Source organism: Bactrocera neohumeralis, unplaced genomic scaffold (genome assembly GCF_024586455.1).
Source record: "Bactrocera neohumeralis isolate Rockhampton unplaced genomic scaffold, APGP_CSIRO_Bneo_wtdbg2-racon-allhic-juicebox.fasta_v2 cluster10, whole genome shotgun sequence".
In the NCBI taxonomy this organism is placed as follows: domain Eukaryota; kingdom Metazoa; phylum Arthropoda; class Insecta; order Diptera; family Tephritidae; genus Bactrocera; species Bactrocera neohumeralis.
This window is the reverse complement of record NW_026089623.1, coordinates 5,674,600-5,686,299: the sequence shown is the minus strand read 5'-3', so window position 1 is coordinate 5,686,299 and position 11,700 is coordinate 5,674,600. Positions and strand designations below refer to the sequence as shown.

At 40.0% G+C, this 11,700-nt stretch overlaps 1 protein-coding gene and 1 long non-coding RNA gene across 2 annotated transcripts; one reads left to right on the top strand and one right to left on the bottom strand.

Moving 5' to 3' along the window:
- Window positions 1–1,882: 1,882 nt before the first annotated feature.
- LOC126765151 (uncharacterized) lies at window positions 1,883–5,517 on the bottom strand. Its single transcript, XM_050482737.1, has 2 exons — window positions 5,498–5,517; window positions 1,883–2,555 (listed from the first exon to the last, which is right to left on the bottom strand). The coding sequence occupies exons 1-2, from the start codon at window positions 5,515–5,517 to the stop codon at window positions 1,883–1,885; spliced, it is 693 nt and encodes a 230-aa protein (XP_050338694.1).
- A 4,555-nt stretch (window positions 5,518–10,072) lies between these two features.
- Window positions 10,073–10,608, top strand: LOC126765004 (uncharacterized). Its single transcript, XR_007668221.1, has 3 exons — window positions 10,073–10,130; window positions 10,184–10,403; window positions 10,460–10,608. It is a non-coding gene; the product is annotated as an uncharacterized LOC126765004 (long non-coding RNA).
- The last annotated feature ends 1,092 nt before the right edge of the window (window positions 10,609–11,700 follow it).

The window sequence follows — 11,700 nt, the reverse complement described above, 5'->3', positions numbered from 1 at the left end:
AACAAAACAAAATCCTGCCGATCAAGTGTATCGAGGTTGTAACGTGGACGAATTGAATAATTCTATATGGTTTGGCGGTCCACAATTCCTCCTAGAAGACCTCGCTTTATGGCCAATTAACGCTCAATTCCATCTCTCCCCAGAAAACGAAGCCTTAGAGAAGAAAAAAAAAACGCTGTCACATTTTCTGCAAATGTGAAAGATAACACTAGAATGAAACTGATTGAAAAATTCTCCTCTCATCAAAAGTTACTTCATGTGGTCGCATATTTATTATGATGGATCAGACGACCAAAATTGCCTATTGTAGGAAGAGCTCTGACTGCAGACGAATTAAATTTGAGTTTTTTGAAAATTGTCTAGGTGATTCAACATTCTGAGTTTGCGAGTGAGATCCAAAACTGACGATAGGCACGACGCCACCAGCAAACTTGCAAAACTCAACCCGTTCTTGCATGAGTACTCAGAAATGTCGCTTTCCTTTAAATTAATCCGAGTAGGAGGTCGCCTATTAAATGCACCTCTCCCATACGATGTCAAATTACCATTATTACTGAATAAAAATTCGCATTTCATTATCACTTACTTACGGTTCCTGCACTTTCAAAATCACCACGCTGGGGCAAAAGCGTTGGTTGCGCTTCTTCGAGAACGCATATGGCTAATTAATGCCAGAGAAGCTTGCAGTAGGACCGTAAGAAATAGTACACACTGCTTTCATTACAAGCCGAACTTACAAACCCAAATAATGGGAAATTTGCCAGTTAAAAGACTTCGAGCGTTACGACCCTTTCTGATATGTGGCGTAGATTTTTGTGGTCCCATATAAACAACGTTAAAAATACGTGGTCGACCTCCTGTAAAGACTTATATAGCAGTTTCCGTTTGCTTCACTTCAAAAGCAGTACATTTAGAACTCGTCTCGGACCTATCTACTAATTCTTTTATTTTCGCCCTCAAAAGGTTCATTGGTCGCCGAGGAATGCCCCAGAAAGTATTCGGCGACAACGCAACCAACTTTGTCGGCGCCGACCGCAAGCTGCGCGAACTGAAGGAGGCGTTCCTAGCGCAAGCCCCAGAACTAATGGGATTCGCAGCCGAAGAAGGATTCAGCTTCGGCTTTATACCACCCATGGCGCCGCACTTCGGTGGGTTATGGAAGGCGGCGATGAAGTCCGCCAAGCATCTGGTCGTTCGCGCACTCGGCAATGCTCTACTCACGAAGGAAGAGCTCTCAACGCTATTGGCCGAAGGGGAGGCCATTCTCAACTCTCGCCCCCTAGTACCTCTGAGCCAAGATCCCAACGACGGCGAGGCGTTAACACCAGCGAATCTATTAATAGGATGCTCCCTGTGGGCATTACCCCCAGAGAAGGTGCCAGTGGACCCAGTCTGTTGTTGCGAGAGATGGCAACTTGTTTGCTGTCTCAAGCAACAGTTCTGGCGACAGTGGTCCAAAGTATACCTGACGGGCCTTCAGGAGCGCAACAAGTGACTGCACCCCAAACGCAATATGCAGCTCAACGACCTCGTTCTCGTCCACGAGGACAACGTTCCGCCGCAGCAGCGGGTACTAGGGCGCGTCGTCGCAACCGTCGAAAGCCAAGACGGCAAGGTGCGAGTTGCAGACGTAGCAACCAAGACGGGCACGATTAAGCGCCCCATCCACAAACTGGCCGTCCTTCCACTGGATATTGAAGGAATCTGATCCTGTCAAGGTGGCCGGTGTTGCGTCAAGCGACTTCTGTATATGTATATGTTATACCTAAAATGAAATGAAAATTAAATACTTTTCTGAAATGCATTTTATACTTGAATTATAAAGTTTTCCTTTAATTGTACTTACCCTAATAATGTTAAATATACTTACCTTAATCTATTACTATAATGGGGTTTTGCCTTTAACTACAGAGAGTGCAAAGAGGAGTTCAAGAATGGATATATCAGAATCTAAAAACCTAGCTGAAGAAGACAAGTTCGAGGGAGGCAGGTAAGGGGAGGAAAGCACGGTCAGTTTGCTGGAGGAAAATTCAGGAGAAAAGATGGAATCCGAGAAAACGTTGGAAAAGTGAAGCGCAAATTCTAAGGCTATATCTTGCGGATATAGAAGATTGCCACGAGGAGAATTGAGGAGAGAAATCGGAGAAAAGGAGGTTAAACCAGACAGTCTCCTTATGTCAGCCCAGATCTTTTTTGGGTTAGAAGAGGAATTGATTTCGCTAGTGAACTTTTGAAAACAGAGAACTTTAGCAGCTTTCGCCTTACGACGAAAAATCGCATTAGATTTTTTGTATTGCATTAAGTTAGCTTTTGAACGAGTGCGCTTGAATTCGTGCCAAGCAAATTGTTTTTGTTGCCTAAACGCACAAAGTTCACTATTCCACCAACGAGCTGCAGGTTTGGCTGATTTAGGGGAGGACTGAGGTATGGAATAATTGGCTGCAGAACGGATAATTTTTTGAAAACGTGAGGACTCCTGACGAACATTGGACGAAAAGGGGAAAAGACGGGAATGAAATTCACAGAAATGTTCAAACTTATCCCAATCAGCCAGTCTGTTTTAAACCATTCTCTAGTCTTAAACTAGGATGGAGGAGGACCCCCAAAAGGGGCTCCAAGCGTTAAAATCACCGGCCAGTAAGAAAGGAGTAGTTCCAGACGGGAAGAGATGACAGATATCACTTAAAGTGAAAGATTCATTAGGAGGGGAATAGGCACAAGTAATGATGAGTTTATAAGGAGAAAGAATTTTTATGGAGAGGGAGGAGATGTTTGAAGGAGTAGGGGGGAGGGTGTTAAGTGGTACTTTTCTGTTGATCAGAATGGTTATTCCCTGTATGCTGGTGGTATTGCTGGGGAGGTTATAACAATAACCTATATATGCCTTGGGGGTATGAGCTACAATGTTGTTGGCAAGATGAGTCTCATTTAATAATATTGCTGAGGGGTTGAATGTTTTAATTAAAAGTTCGAGTTCGATGTAATTATTTAAGTATCCGTTGATATTCCACTGAAGGATGGATAACATGGATAGAAAAATAAAGAAAAGTAATAATGTGAGGTTATGGGAATTTATTGTTCCATCAACGAGGGTGACGGAGATGAAAGGGAGGAGGAGGTTGGATAGGTGTTATGAGCAAGAGGAGAGATGGCAAAAGATGCCAGGTGAGATAAGGTGTGTGAGGAGGGCGATGAGATGTGAGAAAGTGGAGGGAAAGATGGGGAGGGGGAAGAATTCAAGGGTGGGGGGTATAGAAGAGGGGAGTTCTTTGAAGTTTCTGGAAGTTCTATGTGATGCAATGGATTGTTGGTGGAGGATGAATCGTTGTTAGCTTTTGTTGTTGTTGCGTTATTATTGAGGCTAGAATTTTTATATATTGAAGTATTATCTTTGTTATTAGGATTTTTTGAGTTTGTATTTATATCGCTGATAGTTTGCATTTTTGCCACGTTGGCGAAGGAGAAGGATGGGGTGCAAGAAAGTTGATTTTTATACATGGTAATGGCGTCCCGCATGGTGCATTTGTGTATAATTTTAATCTTTAATATTTCTTTCGATTGAATAAATTTAGGGCAAGCTTTTGAGGACGAGGGGTGTTCACCTGCGCAGTTAGCGCAGTAAACTCTGGTGCAATCAGAAGGTGGAGAGTGGTTCGGAGGAAGGTTGCAAATGAAACAGGAAGGAGATTTATCGCAGTGTTTAGTGGTGTGTCCTAATAGCTGACAAGTTTTGCAGCGCATGGGATTAGGGTAGTACGGACGGACATCTAGGGTTCTCCAGGCTACTTCAATTCTGTTAGGAAATGTATATTTTTGTTAAACTTATGGACTGCAGAGACACCTTGTTCCTTGAGACCTTCAATTATTTCATCGTCGCTAAGTTGGCAAATAAAGGGGGCATAAATTGTGCCCTTGACTGAGTTAAGGGTGCTGTGAAGAGCGACTTCAACAGCACCTGCACCGGGTAGATTCTTAGTGAACAGGAATTTATCAGCAATTTTTTGAGGAGTAGGCTGCCATCGCGAAGTTACGAGATGTTGTTAATATCTTTACTGATAGATTGAATACCTTTATAAATCGCGAAGCAGGAGATGGATGTAATAGGTTTACTGTCATCCCGCGACTTAATGACGAGGTATTTGGGGTCATCCTTCTTTGATATGGGGAGTTCCGGAAATAGTTCCAACGTTGATTGTTCAGGCTTTTTTCTTTTAGTCTTCTGGGCTGAGGATAATAGGGCAAACCTATTATCACCCAGATTGTTGGCCCCAGGGGGCATTGTGAAAATATTATTTCTTATGTATGCAAAAATGTAGGAATGTAGCACAAGTTAACAATAAGAAATAAACACAACGAGAAAATAACAGTAAAAAAGTTTTTTGTGCACAACTGTAAAGTAGCGTTATAACACAGACACCGCTAGAATGCAGATGCTCACAACCAGCACTAGCGAGAGAAAAAAAAATGCGACCGTACGGTATGACAACACGGTTTCGACCAGGAATAAAGGGATGTTAAACTTATTCAGTGTGAGAGCGCCTCAAAATTAGCGTTTTTTTATAACATTTTCCATTATGGCCAGATTGAACAAAATTACAATTTTTGGGCATTTATCAACCCAATACCCAACATTTAGTACGAATAAAAACTACTAAATAGTGGTTATTTATTATATGTAGAAACTATTTACATCTTTTTAAAGAATATTATAACAACTGACTTTTCTCCTTTCAATACCCAATAATAGGATTTAAGCTTGTTAGCTCTCAATCATTAAATGTTTTTAATCATTTTCCATTGAAAATAAAACTATGATGCTTAAAATTACAAAAGGTTTCATCAAATACCTTCAAATACCTTCAAATTTCACAAATTTATTTAATTTTCATTGTTTTACATTTTTATAAGTGGTCTTGAACGATGCAACAAATCCCTCCGTTTACATATTTTATTGGTAAGATTTCAATCTGTCCATCGCTCGTTTCCAATTGCTAAACGTTAAAACCTCCTAAACTCGATCAACTGTCAAAGTTTAGGTGGTTTTGACGTTTTGCAATTGTTCTCTCACCTCCAGTGAGAGAGGAGTCAAACATCTCTTTATCTCTGGTTTCGACTGAATCGAAAATATACTTAACTTTTTATTAACGATGGTTTTGGCGCAATTTCACTACTAAAACATAATCCAATACAAGATACAAGAGCCTTGCCTACCAAGAAGCATCTTCGTATACATACACACATATACATTATATACATACTACCTTTTGTCGCCCAAAACCACATGCATATATTGTAAATACATATGTAATAGCTTTTGTGGTTCATTTTGTCGCAATTTCCGCGCAAAAAAACATATAACACCACAATTATAATATTTTTTAACATTAGATTTGGCGCAATTTCTCCAAGACAACATACAACAAAAAATTCTAATACTATGCAAATACTCAATCAAAAAGCACATGCGTATATTGGTAATACATATGCATAGACTTACCTTCGTTGACTGTTTCTCATTTGTTTTTTAGCAATATTTTTCTCATATAATATTCAACTCTGTTATTTTCGAGTGCGCTAGGAAAAACAATGGTGATATCCGCTAATAAATTTTAGTGGCGAAATCCTCCAATCATGATGAGTACCCCTTCACAAAGAAGAACTTTTCGACAATCGGCGCACCATGAACATTTTCTATATAAAGCTTAGTATCCAGCTCTTAAGAAATGTAAAAACTTCATATAAAAAAACGCTTAAGAAATGGTCAAGAAAATTTCCTGCGGTAAATTTTCTTGTGCTGGTATGCAGCTCTAAAGAAATCTAGTACTAATTTTTAATACATTTTTTCAATAAAATGCGAATATGGCAAACCTGGTTTTGCGAAGAAACATGAAATCAACAATTGTTTCTCTAAGGAAATTCAAAGTAATCATTAAATTCGTCCTAAATTAGTTAAAATCATTATTATAAAGTCTATTTCACTTTGAAATGTTGTATAAAACTCACCAATCATCAACAACATTTCATAAATCGCAATGAAAATATGTATGTTACTACACACATATATACCTACATATTACACACAAAGTGTAATGGATATTCAAAGTGTAGCCGGGTCCTTCTCCACCTGGTCCTTCCAACGGTCCGGTTTTCGTCCATTCGGACAACATGACCTAGCCAGCGTAGCCGCTGTCTTTTAATTCGCTGAACTCGTATATACACTCTTTCCCGATCCTGACGGAACTTTTGGTATTGCTCAACTTTAGTTTGCTCTGGTCAGTTGTCGATTTTCTAGGCGCAAAGTCACACTGATAAGATTTATTCTTTCACACATTACCCTCGATTGGGCCGAGCGTACTTAAATTCCAATTGTCCGGCACGCTTTCTTCCGACCATATTCTACAAAGAAAGATGATGCATGCTCCTTATCATTTCTTCGCCGCGGTGTTTGAATAGCTCGGCTGGAAATCCATCAGCCCGTGCCGCTTTGTTGTTCTTTAGGCGGGTAATTGCTTTCGAACTTCTTCATGGTGGGGAAATGGAACATCTGCTCCATTGTCCTCAAATGGGAATTCAAGTTCGCCGTCTCCTGTTGGTATGCTTTCACTGCCATTCAGTGGCCTGGAGAAGTGTTCCCTCCACCAATGGTCTCATTTGCATTTGTCATTTGTACGTAAGAAGCTTAAAATGCCCTCCACAAGTTCCCTATACCGAGTTGTTGACGAGTGCTCTCAGAGAGCAGGAGTGCAAGTCGAGTAGAAAATCGTTTGGTTGTCTGTTGTGATTGCAGCTTCTCGACGTCAAATCTTACTGCTGTTTGTTGACGTGCGTTTTGTGCTGCACAGAAAGGAGTGCGTATCTTGGCTGCAACAAGGTATAGGTCCGAGTCGATGTTAAGACCTCGGAACGTACGCACGTCTAAAACACTGGAAACATGTCTTCCGTCTGTCACTACATGATCGATGTGGTTGGTGGTTTTTCGATCACGGAGACAGCCAGGTGGCTTGATGAATTTTCCTATGCTGGGATCTGTACTAAAAGTAACTATATTTTGGGCCCCGGCGAAGTCGATCAGCCTCAACCCATTTGGGGATGTTTCCTCGTGGAGGCTGAATTTACCGTCTGTTGCGACAAAAATACCTTCCTTGCCTACCCTGACGTTAAAGTTGCCAAGCACGATTTTGACATCGTGGCGGGGGCAGCTCTCATAGGTGCGTACCAAGCGCTTATAAAATACATCTTGGTCAAATTGTCTTTCTCTCCCGTTGGGGCGAGGGTGCAAATCAACGATATGTTGATCCCACACCGAATTTGGGTTCCTTTATAGGGTCACTGTAGCAAATGCCACAAGGACCTACTCGTCTCAGTCCTTGTCCCGTCCATCGCATTTCGTGGACGGCGGTGATGTCAGTTTTCACTCTAACGAGGACATCAACCAGCTTAGCAGCGGCACCTTCCCAATTAAGGGACATCATCCGATGCTGTTTTCTTCTTTTCATTGATAGTGTTTTTTCGTAGCGGGCCCCATACCCAGCGCACAACCCTGAGTAGGGGATGTGTCGCCTTCTCGTTTTAGTTCGTCTTCGAACGAATGATCTTAGGCTACCCAGAGGATATTTGGTCTAGCACCGGAAGTCGTGAGCTGCTTGAGCCATTTGTAAAAAATTGTTTCTGGCCACCAAGTGAATGGCAATCAGAGAGGTTTCCTCAATTGCGTGAACTTCCACACATGACTCCGTCCTGCTAAGATATTAAGGGACCGAAAAAAATTAAATTCACTTTTTGTGGAGCAGAATCGTCTTGAACTCTTTACAGTGTGAAAGTGGTGTTCCGTTGACGGCACCAAAATGTTCTCCAGAATTTTTTTAAATTTTTTCGTGTTCACGGTTCCGTCAACCTATTCTCCAGTCCCGTGAAAAGAAAAACACCTCCAAAACATGATGGTGCTTCACAGTTTGTACGGTACAATTATCCGCTTATCGTTCTCCACATCGCCGTTTCATATACTGCTGAACTTGAGGCTGAAAAGCATGATTTTGCTTTCATCCGAAAACATCATGCTTCTCCAATCTTTCGCAATCCAATTTTGTTGCAATTTTGCCCAAGCGTGTTTTTCGCATTTGCAATGTTAATAGCGGTTTTTTTGTTGATTTATGAGACGCTATACGATATCCTCGCAGCCGACGCCTTACAGTGGCAGCACTCTTTATTGGTAAATTATTGTCCACACTTGTATTGTTGTAGGTTGCTAAAACTCTGGACACTGTTATTTGCTTACACTTCATAATTTTAGAAACCTCACTCAATTCATTTCTTTTTTTCATTTTAATTTCAAAGTTCGCCATTTAAATAAAATATTCACTAATTTATGATTTAAGATCAAAGAACTCTTAGCGAAAATTTACCACTGATTAAAATTAGGTGGAAAACCAAGAAGATAAAGAAGACAGAAAATAAAACGAAACGCACTGGTGATATATTTCAGTGATGCATTTTCTATGATCGTGGCTGCATATATGTTTATAACTCTATATATCCCTATAATTTTTAGATGTTACAAACAACCGTTGTGTGAACAAACTATAATATTCTATTCAACTTGTTGCTAGAGTATATACAAACATATATTGGGCAAAATATACTATGTACTAATGAAACTGTATGAGTCTTTTATAAGATAAAAAGCGCCGAGCTCATAAAACGACAACTAACCTTAGCTGTTAATTTTATCGTACTTCAGGAGCATGAACATTAATCAACATAATAAAAAATTTGATAAATGAATTCTCCAAACCCGCAATATTTTTAAATTCAGTTGTTTTCTAAACACACCACGTATATCGTTTAGATGCTGTTTTTTAGCGTTATTGTCTATTTAATATTTTCGAGCATTGAGATATGAGCGCTATTTGTGTTGTTAGCAGTTACCTTAACACGTTCTACCCGGCGTGGACCACCAGTGGTGATGGGCACTGCACTTATCTGGCGGCGTGGACCGTGGAAATAAAATAGATTGGGGAATTATAAATTTATATTTGTTGTAGGCGTTTTCAACATAAATAAGATTTATTTTTTATAGTTCCTTCTAAAACAAAAACATTAAAAAAGTGCCGTTATACGAACAACTTGACAATCTTGTGCACGCAATGTATAGAAAAATATGTAGATGAAATGCGCCGGGTAGAACGTGTTTAATATCCTTCTCGACCATAAAATTGAATTAAATCGAGAACATTTTCGCGCGATTATTGTTTTAAAACTTTCGACGTGGATTAATTTTATTAAAATTTTTGACGATGTAACGATGTAGTTCCATCAATGACCAGTTTTTATCAATGGTATGGTGAATCGCGGTAGTGGATCTCCAAGACGAATTTCAGGAAGGTCATCCAAAATCAGTTAATGTTCGGGAAACTTTTGATGCTATACGCAAAGTGGTATTGCACGATCGTCATGTGCCCTAACTATTGGTATTCGTGAGACTAGCATACAATCAATTAAATTACTGTAAAAACCTTGTTCAAGTTGGATTTTCTAATCGCTCAAAAAAGGCTCGTTTCGATTGGTCGAGAGAAATGTTAAAAAAATAGCATAACGATGCTTCGAAACACAGTCTTGACAATGTTGCAGGTGATGAATCGTGGATTTATGCGTATGAGTCCGAAATTAAGCATCAGTCGACTGTATGTATAAAGATGAGCCGAATCCGACAAAAGTTGTTCGCTCAAGAAGCACTTCCAAGTAAATAATAGGCGTGTTTTATTTGACCATCATAAGCTAATAGCTAAACCATGGACAAATAAAACGCATTTAGCTTATTTCTCATTTTCGCTTAAATATGCATTATGTTAGCAACGCGGGCAATAACAATCAGCTGATATTCAATTTATTGCAACGAAATTTTTGACATGGACAAAAGGTATATTTGAATTTTTAAATTTGTAAACAAACTTTTTACAAACTAAATAATTATTTATTTCGTTTATAAACAGCAAAAGAAAAGTTTGGACGAAGGCCGAGACAATTCTATTCCTGAAGTGCTACACTGAGAGGAAGAATGAGTTCCTGCATGCGCGGAAAAAAAGTTCGCATATGAAAACGTCTTGGAGGACATGGTATATCAAGGATTTACAGTAAGAATACTTTAAAGTTATTTTGTAAAAATGTATTACATTTGTTTTCACAGGATACAACAATTAATGCGGCTGCCCTTGTATCAAAAATGCGAACGCTTTAGAATGCCTACAAAACAGCGAAAGACAACGAGAAGAAGACTGGAATTTCTCCGTGCACAGTACCTTATATGCGCGAAATGGACGAAATTTTTGGCGAAAGTTGCTTGGTGTCCAACAACCACACCATAAACATTGGGACAGAACCTCAAGAGGCATTGGTTGAGTCTAGTGGTTAGTTTAAAAATGTATTGCTTATATTACATTCGCTTTTTTATATTTTTAAACAGGTAAGGATTCAACTGATTTTCAAACAATGCTCGACGATATGCCAAGTACTTCAAAGCAGAGCCAGTCTGCACTAAGCCGTAGCATATGCATACCGAATGCAGTGTATTCACAGGAGCCGAACGCAGCAAATCCTGTTCTAAATCGTCGTTATCGGAAAAGCGCTAAAGAACGATATTTTGATAAAAAAAATGGAACAAAAAAGGAAAAGTGCTGAAGTGAAGGCGAAGTTTTACGCGAATATAGAAAAACAAATACAAGATATGGCCGAAAAACAAGATATTCATCACCCATATAGACATCCATTAGTTTGCCAGATATCTCTTCACCACGTTAATGCTACTTCTCACACATCGACTGAATCAACTGCATTTTTAAACATTCAAAACATTGATGAGTAATCAAAAAAAGAGTATTGGGAATTTATAAGTAAAACACAAATTTTTCAATCATCATTCAAATTTATTTTATCGCCTAAAAACTTTGAAACCAATGATTACTGTAGGTAAGGAGATTGAAATTCGGTCCCACAGTTCCCTTATACCGAGTTGCTCTCAGAGAGCAGAAGTGCAAGACGAGTAGAATATATCTATCACAACATTATCGATCTGTTGGTGGCTTTTCGACCCGGAGACGGCTAGGTAGCTTGGAGAATTTTTCTTAGCTGGAATCGAGTACTACAAATAACCATATTTCGGCGAAGTCAATCAGCCTCAACCACCTCTTCTCGAAGGCTGGATTAACCGACTGTTTTGCCAAAGATACCTTTTTCTCACATGTGTGCTCCAAGCGCTTATAGAAGGCATCTTCCGTCGGGACGGAGACGCAAAACAGCGATATGTTGAGAAACTTCGCTTTGATGCTGATTTTTACTAGACGTTCATCCACCGGAGTGAATAACAGTACTCGGCGACGGAGTCTCTCTCCTACCACGTATCTCACACCAAATTTGGGCACTTCTTTATGGCTACTGTAGAAAATGCCACAAGGACCTACTCGCTTCAGTCCTTGTCCCGTCCAATGCATTTCGTGGATGGTGGTGATATCAGCTTTCACTCTAACGAGGACATCAGCCAACTGGGCAGCGGCACCTTCCCAATTAAGGGACCGGACATTCCAGGTGCGTGCCTTCGTAACCCTTGATGCATTTGCAGGGGTCGGTCATCGAAAGGGAGTCTTTCCCCCGAGGTTGTTGTTTCCTTTTCATCGGTGACTTTTACGTGACGGGCCAAAACCCCAGTGT

Excerpts from the sequence above, each read along its gene's own strand:
- LOC126765151 (XM_050482737.1), bottom strand. The coding sequence starts at position 5,517 with ATGAGAAACAGTCAACGAAG. Across the intron at positions 2,556-5,497 it reads ATGAGAAACAGTCAACGAAG|ACTGGCTGATTGGGATAAGT; the intron begins GTAAGTCTATGC and ends GGTTTAAAACAG.